Genomic DNA, 22,873 nt, shown 5'->3' with positions numbered 1-22,873 from the left:
TACTAACTGTGGACACTTAAATAAGTTGCATATTAATTAATTGATTGATTGATTGATTGATTGATTGATTGATTGATTTTCATATTAAGATCCTGTCACTGAAGTCACACTTGCAACACAAGATCCTTGAGGGACTACTAATTAACCAAAAAAGCCTTCATTGAACATATCTTCAAGTGAATTATTTCATCGCCAAACTATTACCACATGAAATAAAGGTAGCATAAATTTGGCAGCATGTGTTTTTCAGTTTTCTTTTCACCCAGAAGGTGATTGAATACCAAAAACAATATATTATGCTCTTTTGAACATGTTTTTGTAAGTGTCTTATCCCTTTAAAATTTTCACATTAAAGCATCAAGATAATATATGATTATTGCAAAGAAATGTCATTTACAACATAGCATAAAGCCAGCACAGTTGTTGTTGTCCTCCAAAGAAGTTAGGTCCCTTTTACAAATAAAACAAATGTGTTACAAATGACTACAAGAAAGTGAAATTCAAACAGTGGCTTGGTAACATACCTATATCAGTGCAGTTTGGTTTTCCTCTTATTTTGGTGCCCCAGATTTCATTACCTCTGTTGTCAACACACCAACAGTAACCAGTAGACGTCTGGCATTGCACAGTTTTAAAACTTGCATCTTCGTTGCATTCAGGTGAAAAGACAATGGCAAAGTCTCCAGACCATGCACCAGCTTGCACCTGGTCCTTGATGCACAGGCTAGCTTCATCTTCAAAATCAAAAGATGGTATGTTATTTGTCCTTACGTCAGGCATGTAAGGTTTCTTGTTATCATAATCAACCCAATTCCTACTACTAGTTTCGAAAGGCACAACTGACAATCAATTTTCATTATGAGACTACACCACGCCTCACTATCACATGTAATGAGGTTGTAATGTCAAGTCACGGCCTTATCCCCCCCCCCCCCCCCAAGGGAGATAAAGATGAGTATTGTCAAGTGCGATGTTCATGCCAAACAGAATACTTTAAAAATTACAGGTAAAATGTTAATGGTTTTGTTTCATGCACAGAGAATGCTAGAAGTAGATGATGTCCTACAACCCTGACCAAAGAGTTTGTGACACAGACATTTTAGATCAAAACATCAAAAATATTCGTCTCCCCCCCCCCTCCCCCCCCAAAAAAAACAATGTTGACAGTTAGGAGTAAAGAATGTCGCAACAATCTTTTACAGCGTGTTGAATTCAACACTGTGCATGGGGTGTGGGGAAAAGAATTTTGCAAGATCCATTTTAGGAACGTAAACTATTAGCTATCTTCAAATTTCACACAGACAGTAACAAAACTGAAGTATCCCTAAACCAGTTGCCCAGGATTGTAGCTTACAGCTCCTTTGCAGAAAAACCTTAGATGGGAAAACCATAAATCTGGAACATGACATTTGAATTCATAAAAGAAGTGATAGAACAAAGCTGAACAGCATCATTGATGAAACAAACTCTTTTATGGGAAACTTCATTTACTAAGAATAGAAACGAAGCTATCTTGAAATTCCTCGTGCTTTACCTGGAAGATTAGAGCAATCTGGTTTGCCTTGAACCTTGGTACCGCTATAAATGTGGCCATCACTGTCACTACACCAGCAGACACCAGATGATGTGTGGCATTGAACTTTTTCATATTTACCATCAGTTGTGCACTCTGGAACAAACATTTCAGGCACTGCAATATCATTCCAACCCAAGGCAAATTGGCGGTCACGCAGACAACGAGGTAGTTGGCCTAACAGAGAAATGTAAAGTAGCAAATTAGGAAGAAAAAAAAGCTACAACTGTTAAAATAAACGAGACGACAACTAGAGTTTAATTTGGTTTGCAAAATAATGCATCCAAGTGAGAACAAACATGAAAATGCACGCTTGCTTTAAAAACTTGTAAAACACTCAAAAAATCCTGATGGCATAGGTGCATGTTACAAACCAAAGAAAAGGCTTTTCTTGGGAAAAGTAACACTGTTTGTCGATATGAACCAAAAAAGTGTCACATTTTAAAAATTAAGCAGGATTTTTCGTTAATTTATACCCATATATTTTCACATCAAGGTTGGATACGTTTGGCTTCCATCCAATTGAAAAAATAATTGTCGCACTAAAAACAAAGATCATCTTTGCTAAGAAAACAGTATCAAATTTTAGTTTGAGTAAAAGATAAACAAAGTCACCAATTCTTCTGTTGTTTTTAGGCTTTCCTCTTTTGGGGTTTAATTTGAAAGTCAAGACTTACTTTGAAGTCATGGTTAGCCTCCTTGTGCTATTAACATTTGCTTTGCTATAATAAAGTTAGATTTTCTTCATATCTCTCGCGGCTCATTTCATTTTGATCACATTAAATTACAATTAACCACGAATAACATACAAGTACAACTAATGATCATACTCATCAAGTTTAGGCTCTCTCAGCTACAATAGGTTACATCACCAAACTAACTAGAAAATGTTGTCCTGTACATCTGCATAATCAGCAGAGTAGGTTGAGGTCTCAGAACATAGATTCAGTCACGGTGTGTCAATAGCAACCTACCTTCCTTGTAACATAAGGGTGGGCTTCCTTGCTTCCGTGTTCCACGTATTTCTCGCCCATTTTTATCGACGCACCAGCAATATCCAGTTGATCCATGACACTGGAGACTTTTGTACTCTCCAGTACGTTTGCACTCTGGTACAAACCGACCAGGAGGAGGTACTCTGTCAAGTCCAAAGGCCTCCAGGCGTCCCTTCCAACAAGGGGTTAGTCCAGCTGGAAAGTTGAAGAAGAGTTATAAATCATTGTGAATTAGCTACATCACCTAATTATCAGAGGGTAGTGTGCTTTTTATTCATCGTATAAGCCAAAGACTTCCATCTGTAAAGCTATTAATTAAAAAATATCCCTGAAACTTGAACCAGGTGCTCTACTCCTTCCTCAGTTGTGAAGGAGTAGAATAATTCCATTATCATGCGCCAGTGTTGGGACCAATTAAGGGACATATGCAAATAATGCCATGAGAAAGCTTAGCATGCTCAGCAAGACTTAGACAAATCCCGTGCTGTCAAAAAATTGCCTCCCGGTGTCTTCAATTTATGACCTTTCATTTTGGTTCTTGAACAAATATGAAAAACATGAAAAATATGAGTTTTCAGTACAATTTCATCACAATGTCACTTTGTTAAGACCCTGGCAATTTTGAGGCACTTAAATTTCATAGATTTTTAAGCACAAGGCTGTGACTTTGTAAACCGTGCGTAGCTTTTGGTTTGGCTCACTTCTCCTAAAGTACATTTTTTAGCAGGTTCCAAAGCAACTACAGCGTACCAGTATGGTCACACAGTGGTCTCCCTCGCTGTCTTGTTCCCTGCCACTCATTTCCATTCTGATCAACACACCAACAGTACCCAGTTGAAGGATGACACTGCACACTTTCAAAAGAATTGTACTTTGAACATGTTGGAATATAATGGCCAAAGGGAAGAACAGCTTGAGAAAGATCCTTCCTCTTCCTTTGGCACAAAGTCAACTTGGTTTCTGTAATCAACAGAAAATTGTATATCATAAAAGATAAGCCTGAAACTACATGTATGGCTGCTTTCTTTTGAAGTTATTTTACTTTCAGTTAAACATATTCACCAACAGAGTTTTGTAAGGTGGTGGGTTATAGAAGACACAAAACACTTTTTAGAGGGTTTACGTGGGATGCTTTGGTCGATGTAAGCATTAACTTTGAATTGAAGGGCTGATTACCTGTTGGAGTTTGAGATCGTTGATTACACAAAATAATGCTTTTTTAGTAGTTAGTTATCAATCGATTTTATTAGCTGTTAATGATACCGTGAGATAACAGCAATCTGACAGATACCAGAAATTCTCGTGATTGTTATGAGCATCGATTACAAACCTTATCGTCAGCGCTAATCATATTCTGGTTACATAATGTCAGTAAGTGTAAGATTACGAAGTGTCCTCATTTCCCGGGCTTGTTTCATCAAGACAAGAAAGCCATACAGGCTTAATAAGCGGTCTCATTTATTCCAATGTAAGCTTCGCAGATTTCTTAAACCTATCCTTCCTTGACGATTGAGCTAATTGAATAGTTTTAGTCAGAAAGAAAGCGTAATGACCTTACGTTACGCTAATTGTTGTCATACCGGAATTGCTTTAATAATAACGAAATGACTGAGCCACACAGATACAGACCTGACTCATGTTTACTTTACTTGTTTTATAGTGTCAAACCTCTCACATCGATTTTACGTTCATGTTATCGGATAGTGAGCTTTGGTTGCAAGTGTATTACCAAGTATTCATTCGAAAAAATAAATTTTAGCCCAGTCGTGGCCGGGACTTGACTAGTTTAAGATTATGACCTTTTGGGTTCGCTTCACAATCTGTCCCTAGAATCTGTCCCTCAAAGAGTAATTTGTTCTCCAATTTATAACATTTAAACTGTCGAGTACTTCTTAGAAGTTGTTCTTTTGAGTTACCACTTCAAAAGACTTTGTTTTCTTTCTGAAAATGACACATTTGAGTCTTGAAAATTTACGAATATGGCCGCCATTGTGACTGACTGGTGGAATATTTCACTGCACAAAACCCCACTAGACCAGGACCTATAAATATGCCTGCAGATAATGTTTCTGCCTTAGGCCATGTTTGCTGCAGACAATTGGAACAATAGAAGACAAAAATATCACTTTTAGAGGAGAAGAGAGTTTAATCCAGGTTTAATAAGTTTGAATAGGCTATTTCCGAGTTGCTGTGAACCTCACTATGAAAGCGAGGCTAAGTGCAAAACGTTTCATATGAAAATTAGTTTTGTTTGCATATGAATAAAAACTAATTTTCATAACAAAAACTTCGCACTTAGCCTCGCTTTCATAATGAGGTTCACAGCAACTCGGAAATGGTCTATTAACTTATTCATTACCATTTGTGACTACAATGAAAAAGAAACTTGGCCAAGGCCTCCCGCGTAACGATTATTCAGAGATATCAAAATGTAAATCTAATCATATTTGGTTTAGCGTTTGTACCAATAATATTATTATCCATAACTATTATAAAGTAACAGAAAAATTGTGGAATACCAATACCGAAAAAGAAGCGACATTCTGCAAATGACACAGATTTCAAAGGCTCTTACTTAGGTAAGATTGTTATTTGCTTTCACATTTTTCAAAATAATGCCATTTTCCGGTAACTCTCAGTAAACCCGTGCTCAATTCACCCCCTGATGACTCGTATGGTGGACAAAAGTCCTCAATGACTAGCAGTACTCACCAGTATCATTGCAGTTAGGATTTCCTTCTTGTCTTGTTTCATCAAGTTCATTACCATACTTGTCAACGCACCAACACTGCCCAAGGGCAGGATGGCACTGCACCGGATCATAACGTCCATAACCAGTACACTTGGGAATGTACTTGCCATTTGAACCCTCAACTTCTAATGCCAAAGACCTCGCTCTGTCCAACAAACATCTGGTCGGTTTTTTTGCTTCAAGATGAGTTCCTACCATTATTGTGAGAAAAGAACCAGATCTATTAGTTTCTCAAACAAACAAATTAAAGAAATGAACTAGAGTAGATTACAGACCGTAATGGCTGGAAGTTATTGTGATTTCAACAGAAAGACGAAAAAAGGACAAAGCGTAAATAAATACACAACAAAAGTTTTTCTCTCACAAGCGAACACATTCAGGATAAGGAAAAGAAGAAACATTTTATGATTACAACCACAGACATTTACTGAGAACTTGAGAAAAATATACTTTTATGGTGAAATTTTAATTCCTTACAGACAACTAACCCTGATGTTAATTTATTCACATCACCAAGCCTTCCTCTCATCAACCCTTGTCTAGTCATACCACATTTTGCTGGCCTAAGTTGATGCAATTGTTTTCTCAAGTATAAAATCCACAAAAGGAATACATTATCTACCAGGGGGAGCATGGATGACACAGGAGTGGGCGCACTCTCCTCCCACTAATGTGGCCCTGATTGAGTTTGTTGTTGGTTCTCGTTGTTCCCCAAGGTTTTTTTCCAGGTACTCTGGTTTTCCCAAATCCTCAAAAACCAACATTTTTAAATTCCAATTTGGCCTGGAGAGTGTCCACACACATGAAAATCATGGAATTATGTGCCAAACAAATTAACAAATTTCTTCTTGGTTATTATGTTACCTAGACAATCATCATCAGGTTTGCCACTTTCTACTCGCGTTCCTGGTACTTCTTTCCCATTGTCATCTACACACCAGCAGGGGCCTTCAGATTGCAAGCACTGGATAGGCTTGTATGATCCATCTGAATTGCAGTCTGGTACGAAAACACCATCATTTGGTTTGCTGTCCCATCCAAGAGCAAGACGTCTTTCTTTCTGGCACATAGATAGTGGTGCTAATTGAATGAGAAAATGAAAGTGCTTGATATTACCAATTAACCATTAATCTTCTTCTTATCCACAAAGAAACCAAACTTTGCCAGATTTATAACAAAATATATGTGTTCCAACCTGAACTGCAATACATTTGACGAGAGGTGCATACAGGATTCGTACTCCTTTCAGCTTTTAAAATTCCATGACTTTCCATGACTTCTCCAAGTTTTCCATGACCTAAATTTGACCATTTTCTTGGAAATTATCTTTCATTTTGGGTATGTTTTTATTATTTTCTTCGCAAAACACCCCAATTTATTTTGCACTTTTTAATAAACATCATTTTCCATAACTTTCCATGACCCACACCTAAATTCCATGACTTTCCAGGCCTAGAAAATGAAATTCTAAAATTCAATGACTTTCCAGGTTTTCCATAACCCGTACGAACCCTGTGCATAGCTAAGCTCAAGTCTTTGCCCAATAGCCGAATCTCTTCGACAGTGGCCCTGTATTCAAATGGTTGGCCATGCTATGCAAAGCTTCCGCCTCCGGTTGAGAGTTTTCAATTAAAATTTCATAGTCAGCCCATAATTTGCTCAGTAGTCATTAGTAAAACTTACAAATACTGCACGTACTTAAGAACAATCAACCATAATCTTTTCAATTCTGTCCTACCTGATTCAGGGATGCACGATGCCTTTCCTGAGACCCTTGTTCCTATTAACTCTTTCCCATCACTATCCACACACCAGCATGTTTCGCCATTACTTCCATCTTTCAGACACTGCATGTTTTCATAAGATCCATCTTTCTTGCAACGTGGTTTAAACCGTGATGGAATAGCCTGGTTGGTGTATCCCAGAGCACGTCGCAGCTCCTTTAGACAAGATGACAGTCCAGCTGGAATAACAAAAATAATCAGATGCTTAAGTGATAACTTTGGATAAACACCTCTGTTGTTCTTAGGTAAGACATAAAAAAGTAACCTAAACTTCATGAACAAAACCCTTAAGAGCCTCTTATATACTTAAAAGTGTGACCATGCAATGAACACTAAGGAGCAGTACTTTCATATGCAGTAATAAGGTACTTTCATGAGGTGCTAAATGTCTGCAATAAAAAGTGGTTATTGCACCAAACCGGGGAACAGAAGTTTCAAGTGCACTATTCAAATGAAAGCTTTTCAAAACAAGTAGCAGCTATTTTGTTTGAAGGTAAGTTTAACTTATAATTAGCGTGAGGGAGAGATAAAAGGCTCCCTACCAAAAATGCTTAAGGAAAACAACTGTGAACACCACTAAATTACACTGAAGAAGTCTTAAGGTCTAAAATACCACGTTTCAACTTATCAATGAAGTGCTATCCGAGCCTGCATGTGTTAAGTGAACCACTGACTGTTATAATGAAAAAGTCTGCTGACAGGACAGGACCACTAAGATCATGGTTGTTAACTTGGTTATATATTTATTTAACTGCATAAAAAACATTATCAGCCCCTGTCATGGGAAGCATCGAATGAAATCCCTCATCTGCAATTGCCCTGACTTTACCATTCATGATCATTAAGAAGTTTTTCTTTAAATGATTCCTAGCCATTGCAGCCCTGCCCTCTGAAGTGTTCTTATGTGTTCAACAAGGAATCAAGTGAAGTGAGTGACTGGTACAAGAGATGTAAGCTGATCAATAACGATAATAGAGTATCACATCCACAAACCCTACCAGGTGCATCACAGTACTGCTTCTTTCCCCTTATGCGTGTTCCAGGTTCTTCATCACCCATCTTGTTCACACACCAGCATTCTCCAACTGCACTGTCACACTGCATTCTTTCATATCCACCAGCAGGATTACAACTTGGAATAAAGGTATTTCCATTTCTATTTTGACTAAGGGCTGAGTTTGCCAACTGCTGCTCCCTGAGACATTTGGTTGGACCTGCACATAATGTACAGTTAGTGAACCAGTTGTGATTAAATAATTGCTCAAAACTAGCTGTTGAAATTGTAACTATTATTAAGCACCTTGGATTCTCCAATCAAATGCCTTCTTTTTTAAGTCAAGAGGAGAAAAAAGATAGCTATTTCTTGTAGCAGAAGCATGGAATTGTTGATATGAATGCCAGATCTGTAGTGTTTTCCAGTAGTAAATCAACAAAATTGCTGGTAGTAAATATAATGATACATCTTCGTAGAGACCCATGCCTTTATGAAAATGGCCTTGCCTATAAACACAACCCAGTAAAGAAAAAATACACATTCTTCAATTTCCTTAGTCTCCATATACTTACCTTTCTTAACACAGTGAGGCTTTCCTCTTACAGCAGTGCTCCAAATCATAAATCCATCATCAGTGACACACCAGCATTCTCCAGTGCTTCCCAAACATTGAACTTCTCTAAATCTTCCATCTTCCTCGCACTCAGGAATAAATACACCAGGAGGTACAGGGTAACCAGGTAAGTCAAGGATGCGGCTTCTCCATCGCTGGCATGTGCTTAAAACAGCTTGACATAAAAGTTACATGAAATAAATTTTGATGATACAAAACATTAAATGCCTATGAATTGTATAATAGAAAATGGACTTTAACCAGCAAACGCAGAAAATTAAAGAATGCTCCCTAAAAACAGCTAAAGGGCTCTCAACGACAAAATCTTTAATCTGCAGGTCACGTACATTCATATATTTTACTTTCAACCATTCATCTTCCAACGGTATAATACGGACTTACAAAATGACTAGCTCCAAGTTGACTCGATAGCTCAGTTAGCTAATATTGCACCAATATTGTAGGGATCACAGGTTTACATGTCATTTAAGCCAGAACGCAATTCCGCATAATTATGAAAAACTACCATACACAAAAATCCCTTAGCCACAACCCTAGAACTGTAGTTCAAACTGACCCCACTTAAGAACCACACACCGTTACATGTAAATTGTTTCCATTCAGATACCTGGTGCTTTGGAGCAATCAAGATCTGCATGAATCAGCTGTTGTGTTTCTGGAAGCTCATATCCATGACTGTCTACACACCAGCAGTGAGATGAGTTACACTGCTTAGGTTTGTAACTGCCATCATCAGCACATTCTGATGAATAGTCAGCAGACCCTTGGGTACTCCAGCCTAGATGTCTTTGACGCTCCCTCTGACAGGGTGATTTGGTCACTGTGCAATAATGAAAAAACAGTTACCATCGAAACATGTAAAGAAAGCTGATGTGAAGTTCACAATGCCAGTCCAGCCAGGTCGACAAATGTAAAACAGGAAACAAAAAATTCCAGCTGGCTGGCTGGAAAATATCTGCCTCAACCGCCCTCTTGAGCAGTGTTGTAGACCAAACTCAAGAACAGCTTTCCCACAGTATAGACACTTTACCTGAAGGTTTACACATAGCACGCCCCCTGATGCGAGTCCTGGGGATTTCATTTCCGCCTGCATCCACACACCAGCAGAATCCTGATGATTCATGGCACTGGGTGCCTTGATACGCTCCCTCTGCATCACACTCTGGTACAAACACTCCAGGAGCAGGTTTTCCATTCCAACGGAAACTCTGCTGTCGTTCAATCTGGCATTGTCTTAATCCAGCTAAAGATTAATCACAGCATAAATATGACACAAAAGAGTACTTGATATCTACATCAAACCATCCAGGCACTGGGATGGAAGATTAAACTTACAAACAACTCCAAGCCTGAGCGTTGATGAGCCCTTATAAGGCTAAGAGAGCTGTCTGTGGCTGCTAATATCCAGGCTTAATGATGATTATCTTTAATGGTAGATCAAGAGGTGATGCCTGCTCCCAAAGAGGCTTTAGTGCCCATTCAAGTGGCTAAAAGTTACCAACGTCTGCTTGTGCGGTACTTGTGACTTAGCCACAATCCACAGTGTTACTTTGGTAATGCAAAAAACTGTGCAAGAACCAATGAGATGCCAACAAAAGAGACACAAGTAAATCATCCTATTTTGACATTCCCACTGTCCTACACGTAGAAATGTACTGGTCTATAGTGTAAGATTCTCAAAACGGTATTTTCGCTTTTTTTCCCATAAAAGTAGAGGGCATCAATGTAATGAATTGCACAAGTTACACATCCATTACAATACTGCAGTGTCAATGGGACATGTATTTTTCGAAGCTTACAGAAAGCATATCTGAGTTGTTTTTGTTGCAACTGTTGCCCATGCATTGGTAAGAATGAAGAATGTGTCACAACATCAAACACCTGCATACCTGCTGCATCACAATTACGTCTTGTATCATTGTTTCTAGTTCTTGGAATTTCCCTGCCCAGCCTGTCTACACACCAGCAACTGCCAGAAGACTGATCACACTGCATGGGGGTGTAGCCCCCGGTTTTATCACAGGCAGGTAGCCATTGACTGTGTCCTGACTCGTCACCTTTGGAATCTTTTTGACATGTTGTCTCACCAGCTATCAAAAAAAAAAAACACAAGAACTTGCAGTTGAGATGTTCGTAAAACATTTAAAGAAATCATCATAACCACATGCTGTGTACTAAATGAGACCACACATTTTTCCAGTCACAACATACATAAGTTCGTAGGTCAATGCCACTAGGACCAGCTATTCAGGTTTAGCATGAACTTATAAGTGATCTTCATGATTCGGAAGGCCCAGAAAGATGATGTAATGTGGAACCCAAAGCTCTATGTAATAATTATGTTCAAAAGAATCCTCTCCTAAAATTGCTGGATAGAACATTACAAACAACAATTCTGATGTAGAAGAACGAAACACCAGGTAGACAAAAAGTGCAAAGTAAATGCAAAGTTGCACATAAGTCCAGGTCTTAACATCTACATAAACAAGGCATTAAAATACCCTCCAATGTTAACATTGGAGGGGTATTTTCTGATTGATAAATTGTTCTGAATTATCATACAATGGGTATTTGAGATGAGGAAATGGATTACACCCATTTCAACCAAATTATAAAACGGGCTGAAACCTTCCAAAATGTCATGAATCTGATTTCACACTTCCATGCAAATTTTAAGAAGTGTTACCTTAACAACATCACACAAACTTACAATGAGATGTACAAGAAGACCTCCCACTGACTCTTGTTCCCACAAGCTCGTTCCCATCTTTGTCAACACACCAGCACTGACCAGTGGATTTGTCACATTGTTCTGGAACGTAACTTCCATCAGGTCGACAACTTGGTGTGAACACTGCAGCTGCTTTGCCATTTATTTGCCAGCCACGAGCTCGCAAAAGGTCCATCTCACAACGTGTAAAATTAGCTGCAAGGAAACATGGTTTATCATTACCATTGAAAGGAGAGAAATGGAGGAAAATCCAAAGCAGCAAGGAATGTTTTCTATCAACTAGACAGGTCTGTCTTAAGATTTAGGATATTTATTTCTACTTTAACAGCTTCAACTATTAGCTTTAGATTTCTGGCAATAATATTGTGCCAAAATGACTCTCCACTAAACGTCATAATGCAAAACATTCTTTGAATACTGGGTCAGAGTATCAACCAACCTTCTAGCATATCTGACAAACGTCTGTTAAAAAGAACATAATTCAAAAGCTAAAGTAAACAGTCAGTTGGAAAAATGCTTCAGATTCTTAGAAAAATGATCCTCCATTCGAAATATGCCCTTTACACGATTACATCGAGGGAGAAACTGTGTCTGAAATGCAATTTAAACCCTAAACCACAGACTGTTTCCTTTTACCCAAATAAATTTCTCCTTAAGAATTTAAAAGTTATCCAATGCTCAATTTCAGAAATTGTTTGCTAAGGGTTAAGGTGATTAATGTTTCACAACTTTTAAGTCTATCTTATTCATATATCAGTATACATTGCAATTTTCTATCTCCCGCTTTTGATTTACAAAAGACAACATAGATATATCATTGACCTTCCCATGTAAATTTGTTATTACAAAGGCACTTACCATTATCACATGTTGGCTTCCCACGGGTGCGTGTACGTGGTATTTCCACACCTGACTTGTCAACACACCAGCAGTATCCAGTAGATTGGTGACATTGTATTTGGTCAAAATTGCCATTGTGACTGCATTGAGGTACATACACCCCAACACCTGCCAAAGTAAGTACTCCTAAAGCAAGTTTACGAGCCCTTGCACAAGGTGCACGGTTCACCAGATGAGGATAAACTTTGTACCCTGGAACACTTGGAGGTGGTGGAAGACCTTCAATTGATGAAAACAAAATTATATTAGACACTTGTCACAATTTGATTTGCAAAACAAAGTTTGAAGAAGCATGTGTCGTAACACATCTGCCAGGCCTATCCAAATGGACTTACAAAAATATACACAATCACAAACAGGAAGTATTTTCATTATGAAGACAACTGATCAGCGTTTGGTCTGGAAAAGAAAGAGGTAATCCAACGTTCAGGACTGTTTTGTGTTATTGTTTCCAGTTTACTCAAAACACAAAACTACTTGCACATCCACTGAGCACCAACAGCGTTGGTGTATCAGAGAATGCATTTTCTTCTAAAGCTCATACTAAAGAAGGTACCCGAACGATTGCCAAAACGGTAAGAGCTAAAGGTACACCAACTAATGAGCCATGTCTTCCTGATTAATGGAATTTGTAATTCTTTTAGAAAAGCCGCTGATTGTGCAGAGTTTCTTTGTCTATTCCGTGATCCAAAGTTTACTCTCTCTAGTTTCATATTCAGATGGCAAATCAGTGAGCTGTAGCCTGTTTGTCACATGCATTTAGCAGGAGACTGAAAAGGCAAAAGTCTGGACTTCAGCATGTCAAGCCTATGACCTTCAACAAAATTGTCAGATATCGGATGTTGCGCCTAGAAGTCAATCAGGATGCCTTAGGGAGTTCACCCTGGAACTAAGTGTTAATTACATTTGCATACTGCGTCGGTACATTAGCTGAATTTTTCAGTGTGGTTCATTGTTACAAGTCTTTGGTTTGCATGTTTTCCTACGAGCTGTTGTTCTCTCTGCTGAGTTTAGCGTTTTTCGCTGTAGTATTTTACTTTCAAGTTTTTTATTTGCCACAGTTTTGTAAGTATTGCTTTTAGTTGTCTATTTGTATATTTCGGTTTGTTCATTTCGCATGGTTCTTAATTACTTTTTTAAGTTTCCATGTTTCCTGTGAATTTCTAATTTCAGTTGAATCACATGTTATCTGTTCATCTTCGCTCGTATTTCGTTTGTTTATTAAAAGTGCATTCATCCTGTGGCTTTTAATTTTCTTTTTCATGACAGTGACGCCGCTTCGGCCAGCCACATTTAACGACACAAAATTCAATATACATGGACCAAATGTAGAAACACAAAAGAAAACATACCAAATTTTTTGCAGTCTGGATGGCCAACAGTCCTTGATCCTGATAGTTCATAGCCACCAAACGTATCAACGCAGAAACAAACAGAACTGGATACAGCACACTGAAGGGAACTGTAATGACCATTATCACTACGACATTTTGGTACAAAGTCCCCAGATGATGCCAGACTGGAATAGCCTGTCAGTTGGTGAAGATGGTGTTGGCACTTGGTCAGTTTCTCTGTAATAAGAGAAAAAAAGAACAGATTGAACTGTTTCAAAAAGTATACACTCCAGATGCAAGTGACCTGCCAAAACCCCCTTGCCTCAAAGAGTAAGATATAATCATACCCTGCAAAGTGCTCAGAGCATCTGACCACTGTGTGTGTAACATATGTCACACTACTAGCTGAAAAGGATTCGGCACAACTGAGATCCAGGGTAATTACCATCTTTAAATCTAATAATGTTCTGCTATTGCAGTAATGCAGAAATGCTTAGAACTGACAGTCTCTTTTAATTTAAGTTCATCTGCTTTAACGTAACAGCAGGGTATGACTCACCAAGAGGTTTCAAACTTGTGATTTCAAGAGCTCCAATGAAAAATAAGGAAGTTAAAAGTGCCATAAAAAAACATGATGTATATAAAAAATGTTAAAGCATTGTCATGAATCAGAATTAAAGGACTATTAAATACATTGAAGCCTATTTCTTTAACTCAAGGACCTATAAACCTACAAAATGCCAACCATTTGGACTCCAAGGCCAGATGGCCATAGTTTCATATCAGCTCTTCAATTCTTTTCTTGCTCCCTATGTTTGCTAGTTTGTGAAATACTCACCTGATATGTTCCTCTCGTGATGCTCTTTCCATTTAAATTAGTTTGGAATAAATTGGTACCTGGGGCCCGTTTCTTGAAAGTCCTGGTAACTTACCGAGCCCGATAAGTGATTTTGGTAGTAAATGTTTCTTAACAGAAGTCAAGTTTTGTTAGCTTTGAATAATAAATTTTAAAATCTTATAATTCTATGAAAACATTGGCCAAGTACCATGTCTATAATCACTGTGTAATTGGCAAAAAAAAACATTATAAGATATACTTATCGGGCCGGTAAGAAACTGGGACTTTCAAGAAACGGGCCCCTGGGCTGATAAAGTTAAAAAAGTATTGTCACATCATCGATACTTGCAGTTCCAACAAAGAATGAACTGAATCCATACCAAGAATAAGAACGTATATACTTACCTGGTGCTGTGCAGTTGGCTTTACCCCTGGCTGTGGTGCCTGGGATGGGATTGCCATTTTCATCTGAACACCAACAGTATCCATACTTGTAGTCACACTGAACAGGTTCGTAGTCACCATTCTCATTGCAGTCAGGAATAAAAGCAGTGAAATACCCAACATCTTGAATTTGATTAGCAGGACAGGCAGGGAAAGAATCTACATCACAAAAACAAGAAAAAAGTAGTGTATCAAACGTTTGATGCAGATGAAATACATTTGTTTATGTTCACGAACACACTTGTGTACAACAAGGAGAAACAAGATAAAACAATCTTTTGGTTAACGCAATTGCCATGTTTCGAGTTCATAATGAAATGATAACGAAATGATAATGATGATTAGCATTAGTATTAAATAAGGGCATTTGCAAACCCTGCAAACAGTATTCAATATATATATTGATACTCAATAACACACGAGTATTTATAACAAATTAACAGAAATATTTCACATAACAAATACAGAGAATGGTAGATGAAGTAAAAACAGAAACAGGGATTACTACGCATCCATTCTGAAAGACTTCGCAATAAAAACATGTAATTTTATTCTGGCCCACATGCTACATTTGTTTACATTTCTTCCTCAGTGCATGCAGACAGTATTTAATGTGTCCTGACATTGTGACATTAATTGTGTGTACACTCAAAGGATGAACAAAATAATTTGCACAAAAGACCTTAACAGGTAAAAACAAGGACAAACCAAGAATAGTTGTACCTGGCTTGGGACATCTGATTGGTCCAGACGTTCTGGTTTGTGGGATTTCTGTGCCATTTTCAGTTACACACCAGCACTCATCACTCTGTACACTGCATTGGATCTCCAGATACTCTCCAGAAGTGCCACACCTTGGAAGATACTTCCTGCGACTCGGTGGAGAAGAGAAGAAGTCAACCTGTTGTTGCTGGCAAGGAGTAAGTGGTTGTTCTGGAAGGCAAGAACATATGAAAAGATAAATCACATACAATACTTTGCACTCCAAGTGTCGTGAACATTAGAAGGAAACGACAAAAAAAAATGGTCTGGATAATCAAGTTCAAGGTTGAACCTTTTGTGAATTTCTGTACCAAGGAGACTAGAAAGTTGGAGACTGGTGAGCTGCAAAGTAATAAACTGGAAAGTGAAAATTTAATTGTCAGAAGGAATGTGGAAAATGAGGGGTCCTATTTAGTGTCGCCATTTCCACCTATATAGTTGTGTCTGTGGAAGCTGTGTGTTCCTGGCAAGCTTAGTCAAACAAGACAGGCTCATGGAAGACAAACTAACAAAACGGAACGTGTTCCTCAAAGCTTGGGAAATATACAGGGCTTACAACCCTATCCCTTGACAATCAATTGTTACTCAAGTCGTATAGCATAGAGACATATGTAGAGCTTACCATTTTCAGTGCAATCAAGACTTGTTGCTACAAGAGACTGTAGAGTGATGCTTCCACCTCTTCTGTTACCATCTTGGTCAGTGCAAAAGCAATAGGGTCCATAGCACTGTACACTATCAAATGAACCATCTGCTTTGCATCGAGGAACATAGCGCCCCATGGATGGGTATTTCCAATACTCCTGGTATTGTCGTTGGCACAAAGTAAGGTTTTTACCTTTGGGTACAAATGTTTAGACACATTAATACAATGTATATCTTTACAAAACCTGCCTCCAAGGTTAAAGGCTCATCTGGCAGAAGAGCAGAATGAGCTTTCAAGCGCAGGGGTGCAGAGGAGTTGAAAAGTCAGAAGTCATGCCCTAAAAACTGTTTCATTTCCCTTTACCTGTACGTCATTGCCTGCTACCTCTTCTCTGCTGTTTTAAAGGTCTTATCATCCTTCGTGTACTTCTTGAAGTGACTCTAACATCTAAAACACCCTCATAACTATGTAATAGATTCTATTTGACCATGAATGTGTATCTTGATAACACACAAATTATGTCAAAACATGGTAAGAACAAAGACATACACTATGGGTGAATAGCATGACTGAGGTTCTTATCACATTTCTACGTTCTCTTCAGTTCATCTGAGCACACACACAGCCAAGTCGAATCTATTTCACCAGAAATGAAATGGAGCTTGCAATGTACTATAGGGTGATTTGGGCTTGTGATCAAAATCTACCCTAACCTGTTATTTTCTTACATAAAACCTGGGTGAAAAATGCAAAAAGCACTTTCAAACGTTAGGTAGATAGGACTGAATAATAACAAAAAATGAAGACAAAAAGAATATAACCAAAACAAGTTAAGACAAGTATCCCTCAGTTTTCCTTTAAAAGCTTTACAGTTGTTGACTTCTCTGTTATCTGAAGGATGATTGTATTCATTCTGTCCTTGCCAGTCGTCTGACACCAACAGGGTGGCCAACAGATTTGTGGAGGGACATGTTCTATTATTTTACTGAATTCCAAGCATATTTGTAGATAAGCAAACAATCCAGAACTGGAAAAGTCTTTTTTTTTTTCATGAATGAGTCACAAAGCCAGCAGACAAATAGGTTTACAAACATACCTGGTGTGGCACATACAGGTGATCCCTGTCCCATACTAACTCTTGTCCCTTGTAGCTCATGACCTCTTCTATCCACACAATAACAAACTGAGCCACGACATTGCACGTCATCATAGCTACCATCAGGTTTGCAGCGAGGAACAAATGCTCCTGGTACAGCATTTTCACTTTGTCGTTGATACTGATTTTGGCACACAGTGGGTTGCTCTTCTGGAGTGATAAACAATGTTCAATGTTAGTTTGATTTTAATTTCTCAAACTCATGAATAATTAATCAAGCCAAAACAAAGCAAATCACTACCGTGAAGGAGGTTTAGAAATGTGATCTTAATTATCATAAAATTTTGTTAACTTTTGCTTCGAATGTTCTCCAAAAATTTTCAATAGTTTGAGAAGCTATATCAAACACTCGAAAGAGTGTTTCCTCCTTTTTCCAAACACCTCGAAGTTGGTTAAAAAAAACTCGGCTGCGCCGAAATCCAAAATCGGAGGAAACACTCTTCCTCGTGTTTGATCTATTACAAGAACAACTGGCTAAGGCAATTACATCTGTATATGGACTTAACTGCAATTTAACTTAGTTAACAACTAGGAGCAGGAGTTTTTGTTGTCCGTGCAGACAACAGCATCACTAGCATTACTCGCCTGTGTTAACATTAGCATAGTGGCTTTTGGTGTTCTTGGCATGTAAGTGTTACTTAGTGTATTGGCGTGTACCAGCCTTGCCGTTTAACTAGTGTAGCAGCGTCCGTATGCTGCAATCCTGTCTGCTTCTATTGCAGGCAGGGTTATGGTCAGCAGTTGCCAGTGGCAGTGTACATGTGCACCATCAGACATGCTGTCAGTTGCTCTGCGTTTGTGCTGTTGAGTTTGTTGTGCATGGCTAGGTTGTCTAGAATTTTTCCTTCCCTCCCCTTCCCTGGCGCTACCTTTGTACCATTGGAAGGGCGGAGTTAGGGTTAGGGTTAGTGTTTTAATCTTCACTGAGCCTAAGGCTTCAGTGTGACGGGTGCCTAGTTAGGCATGGGAGGGCGGAGCTCATGGCTGGGTTGCGGGTAGGACAGGTTATTGGGTGTTCTACCACCTTAGGGCTGGGTTTGCGGTTTCAGCCCCCAGGCTCTTGGACACCCAACCTCCATTTGTGACTGGGGCATTAAATCCTTTTAATAGGGTCCGGAGAACTGAAACAAAAAGAAGTTTGCTGAACCCAGATGATTGATGGTACATTAGGACCGAAGTTTCCAGAAACAATTCCCAAGGGAAACATTCTGCTGAAGGAAACAAAATTACTAAATTCTTTAACCTTATCACACTGAAGGTACGTACATCTTTAAAAATGCAAGAAATGATTTTGTTATACACTGCAGTCTGTTTCGAAAGTAAATACAGAAAAACTCACACTCCAGAAACATGACATTTTAGTCTATGAACTAAATTTACAATGTTTCCTGTTTCTTCTGGTAACAGTAGAATGATGACATCACAAATGACACTTTTGTTTCACTCTCTAATTTTAAGCCAAATGTCTTGGGTTCTCAGAAAGGATAAAACATCCAAATGACAAAAAAAGATTTCCCAAAGATGCTGGACGTTGTCATCATGAGGCAATTATGCAGTAGTTTACTGATGGAAGAACTTAAAAAGACTGTTCATGAAGGTCCGAACTTAGGAGAAGCATGGTAAAAAGGCGATGTGCATTCTTAAAGTCTAAAATATCCTTTAAAATACCTGCACTGGTGCAGTTTGGTTTAGCAGGCAACTCTATTCGGGACCTAGCTATCTCATCTCCTCTTTCATTCACACAAAAGCAAGCAGTTCCCTGGCACTGTGTATCTTCATAGGCACCCTCTGGTGTACACAGTGGTTTAAAACGGCCTTCCATGTACTCCTGTTGACATGGGGTTAAATCGGTACCTGTTGAAAACAACCAGAGACTAGAAATGAGGGGAGCATAAGGTCTGTTAAAGTACAATCTAAAGGTGTGTGTTTTACAGCTGCTTCCACGTCTTTCAGTCAGTGACATCACCCACATAGCATGCACAGTAGTCTTTTTATCTCTTTTCGAACACCCTTTCATGCATTTGTTTGTTTTTAATTATCCTATCATGACGTTTTTTGCATGTTTTCCTGCATTGACCGCTACATACTTGTATATGCTTTCTAATTGGTTACATCGTGCTGTTTTCATCTTTTGTAAGTAAGTAAGCAAGTAAGTAAGTAAGAAAGTAAGTAAGTAAGTAAGAAAGTAACAACTTTATTTAAAGAGGGTAACACATAACAGAATACAGAGTAGTTAGAATGATTACTTTGGTTTTGCTGAAACAAAAATTTAATTCAAAAGTACTCCGATACACAAAATTTTTGTCTAATGTTCTATAAACTCAAATGTTACCTTAACACCATGACTTCGTCAACAAATAGTCATTTTAATATGAAGCAAAACTACAGGTTAATTTATATAACAAATTTATGATAGAAATGTCAACATGATTTCTTCATGCTGACACCATGATGACATCATTGACACCATCGCCATGGTCACTCTCATCATCCCCACCAAAACCACCATACTCATGTCATTGTCAGCATGATCTCATCATCATTATCGTCATCATCCACTTACCCATTCCAGGACAGGTGATAAATTCCTGTGACCTGGTTCCACGTAGTTCCACTCCAAGACTGTCAACACACCAGCATTCTCCTGTGATCTCTGAACACTGTACTTCTTCAAACCTACCATCCTCTTTGCAGCGCGGCACAAAACGCTCAGGACTGGCAGATGTTTGAAGGGCCTTTTCAACTGCTTCTTGGCATGCTGTTACCTCTGGGACTAAAATATGGAGAAGTGTTGATCAGTTATTAACACTCCCTTCGCTTTTAAATCCATTACCAACAACCAGCATTAATTTCTTTTTTTCATTCACAGAGTCAACCAAAAGTCACCTAACCTTAAAACTGAGAAAAATGAGCAAGCACACTTGTTTGGCCTGAGACTCTCATACTCTCTCCTCAAATCTTATCACTTCTTCAGCGTTTAGCCTCTTCAAAGTTTTCTAGAGGGTTTCCTTCCACTTTACCCAGTCTAAAGACTTATGAAAACTCTTGTCCAACTCTCATCCTTCAACTCTTCAAGTCTCTTGTTTTTGTTTGGCCCGACCTTATAAGATTGTGAGTCGCACAATTCATTACAATGATGATAAGGCTTAAGAGAACTTTGTTTCCATGGTATCTTTTATCGTGCTGTACAAAAAGCCCCATCATAGTACAGGTTAAGTAACTACTTTTTCTCTGTGGTGTTGTTCATTATGCTATACAAGAAAAGCCTAGTAAGTGAAAACCAGCAATGAAAGGGACCATTCTGCATATGCAACTTGAGCTGTACAAAAAAATTCAGAATCAAAATCACTGAGTAGTACTGCCTTCAGGTTCTCTTTGTATTTTGGGAGTTTTCCCACCTTTCAAGTTGGACAATTTTATAATACAATTTTCATCAAGGAAATGGTTATTTTAAATGCAGTTTAATGCAATTTAACAGAGTTAACAACAAGGAACGCCTGTTCCATCCCACTGGCCAGTGGCATTTGCGAGATGCGCATGTACCAACACCCGTCATGCTCTGGGACCAGTATGCATCTTAGCGTGGTCTAGTGCATTTAGTACTTTTTAGCGTGCTTTATTCAGCTTGGGCGTTTCACTAACATTGTGACTCAGTTTATAAGCGGTTTCCTAGCTTATTCAGCGTGGGCGTTTCACAAACATTGCAACTCAGTTTATAAGCGGTCTCTTAGCTTATTCAGCGTGGGCGTATCACAAACATTGTGACTCAGTTTATAAGCGGTTTCTTAGCATTGGTTTCTTGTAATTTCCATGGGTGAAAGGCGCACGACCCGTTCCACGAATAACAGCGTAGCCGCCATGTTGGAATCACATGAGGACTCCTCGGTTTCATCGCCTTCCAACACTAGTTCTTTGCCTCGTTTTGCTACAGCGACTTCCTTGTCTTCCTTTACCCTGTCCAAGCAGGATCTGGCCGCTGCTTTTTCTCAAGCGTTAGGCGAGTCTTTACCGCAAATTCTCGTGGCTATGCAGGCCCATTCTACAACTACCGCATCAGCTTCGGCGATATCTCCGTTGGCGGGAAATGTTACTCCGTTGTCAACATCTTCTAATACTGGTTCGTTCTCCTGCCGGCCATTACCTTCTTTTATTTCTACCTATTGTACTTTAAGATATTCGTCCCTATGCAACCCTTCTATCGTGGGGGCACCATCTTCGTGTGGTTCTGGCGTTGCAACTAGCAGAACACTGGCTACATCTGGCGGTTATGGCACTTCTTTGCCCCTTTGAGGGTCTTCCATCCCTTCTACTTCTACTATTTGTGCGGTGCGATCTCTAATTAGGCCATTTGTTGTGGGACCTGGATATTCACCCATCCCAGAGAAGCTGGTGACGAAGATCAGATCTGGCCAGTTTTTTGATTTGGCTGACTTGCTGGCAGAAAACCTTAAGGCTCGAGAATCAGAACCCCACACTTATTTGGATAGCAAACTTCTGGTTTCATCTTCTGAGAAGAGGGTCCAGGAGATTACAGATATCATTACCTGGGTTGAGGTGTTCACCATCTTCTCTTGGATCTTTTGCAGCGCACATCCTTCCAGGTGGCAAGATCTCACCAAATACAAGCTGTTAATTATTAAGACCTCACGCCAATTCTCTAAAAAAGCCTGGTTTCACTACGACATTGCCTTTCGTAGGGATGCAGCTGCTTCTGGTCTGACTGATTAGTCCCGCATGAATTTGGATCTTTACAATTTTCATACTCGCTCTTCACCCATTCAGTCTGGCTTCTCCTCAAATGGCTCACCGCAGCCCTTTCGTTTCTCGGCCTTGTCGTCCAATTTCTGCTGTTCATGGAATGATGGGGCCTGCCGCTGGCCCTTTGGTCAGTGCCGCTACCGTCACTGCTGCGAGAAGTGTGAAGGTGATCATCCCCGCGTTAACTGTCCTTTTCAGGCATCCGGGTCACAAATCCAGCGCTCCTGCTCGGCTACCCCGACTCAGAGTAAGCGCCAGCAGCGTTGACATGGTGGCCATTCCTCATAGTGGTACTGGTCAAAAGGATCTTGTACATAGTGTACATACGTTATGTTCTGTTCAATCTGAAGACAGTTTGTTCACCGTTTCTGATAACGCTTCTCCTTCTGTTACTGATTTACCTGCCACGTGCCAGTTCTCATCTGAACATAGTGTAAATACGTCACATTCAGTTCTGGCTTCGAGTGATCTGTTGACCTATTCGGTGAATGCCCCCCTTTCAATTAACGAATTACCTGCCCAGTGCCAATTAACGCCAGTCTGCTCTCCTGGCTTCACATTGTCCTCCTCAC

At 39.2% G+C, this 22,873-nt stretch overlaps 1 protein-coding gene across 1 annotated transcript in view; it reads right to left on the bottom strand.

Annotated features, from left to right (window-relative positions):
* The window catches only part of LOC146480090 (uncharacterized), a gene marked incomplete at its 3' end in the record, with an annotated part of 176,502 nt that overhangs the window by 82,999 nt on the left and 70,630 nt on the right, over positions 1–22,873 (bottom strand). Inside the window, exons 47-67 of the mRNA XM_085110092.1 lie at positions 20,107–20,316; positions 19,212–19,397; positions 17,484–17,693; positions 16,364–16,579; positions 15,703–15,912; positions 14,941–15,138; positions 13,716–13,934; positions 12,322–12,582; positions 11,443–11,658; positions 10,622–10,822; positions 9,763–9,975; positions 9,340–9,552; positions 8,671–8,886; positions 8,103–8,318; positions 7,059–7,283; positions 6,185–6,400; positions 5,281–5,511; positions 3,319–3,528; positions 2,548–2,763; positions 1,535–1,750; positions 525–734 (exon numbers count right to left, since the gene is read on the bottom strand). Of these exons, the coding sequence (XP_084966218.1) occupies positions 525–734; positions 1,535–1,750; positions 2,548–2,763; positions 3,319–3,528; positions 5,281–5,511; positions 6,185–6,400; positions 7,059–7,283; positions 8,103–8,318; positions 8,671–8,886; positions 9,340–9,552; positions 9,763–9,975; positions 10,622–10,822; positions 11,443–11,658; positions 12,322–12,582; positions 13,716–13,934; positions 14,941–15,138; positions 15,703–15,912; positions 16,364–16,579; positions 17,484–17,693; positions 19,212–19,397; positions 20,107–20,316 (4,509 nt within the window). The remainder of the gene's footprint in view (positions 1–524; positions 735–1,534; positions 1,751–2,547; positions 2,764–3,318; positions 3,529–5,280; positions 5,512–6,184; positions 6,401–7,058; positions 7,284–8,102; positions 8,319–8,670; positions 8,887–9,339; positions 9,553–9,762; positions 9,976–10,621; positions 10,823–11,442; positions 11,659–12,321; positions 12,583–13,715; positions 13,935–14,940; positions 15,139–15,702; positions 15,913–16,363; positions 16,580–17,483; positions 17,694–19,211; positions 19,398–20,106; positions 20,317–22,873) is intronic.

This window comes from Pavona decussata, unplaced genomic scaffold (genome assembly GCF_977016875.1).
Source record: "Pavona decussata unplaced genomic scaffold, jaPavDecu1.1 SCAFFOLD_56, whole genome shotgun sequence".
In the NCBI taxonomy this organism is placed as follows: Eukaryota; Metazoa; Cnidaria; class Anthozoa; order Scleractinia; family Agariciidae; genus Pavona; species Pavona decussata.
This window is presented reverse-complemented; position numbering and strand designations above follow the sequence as displayed.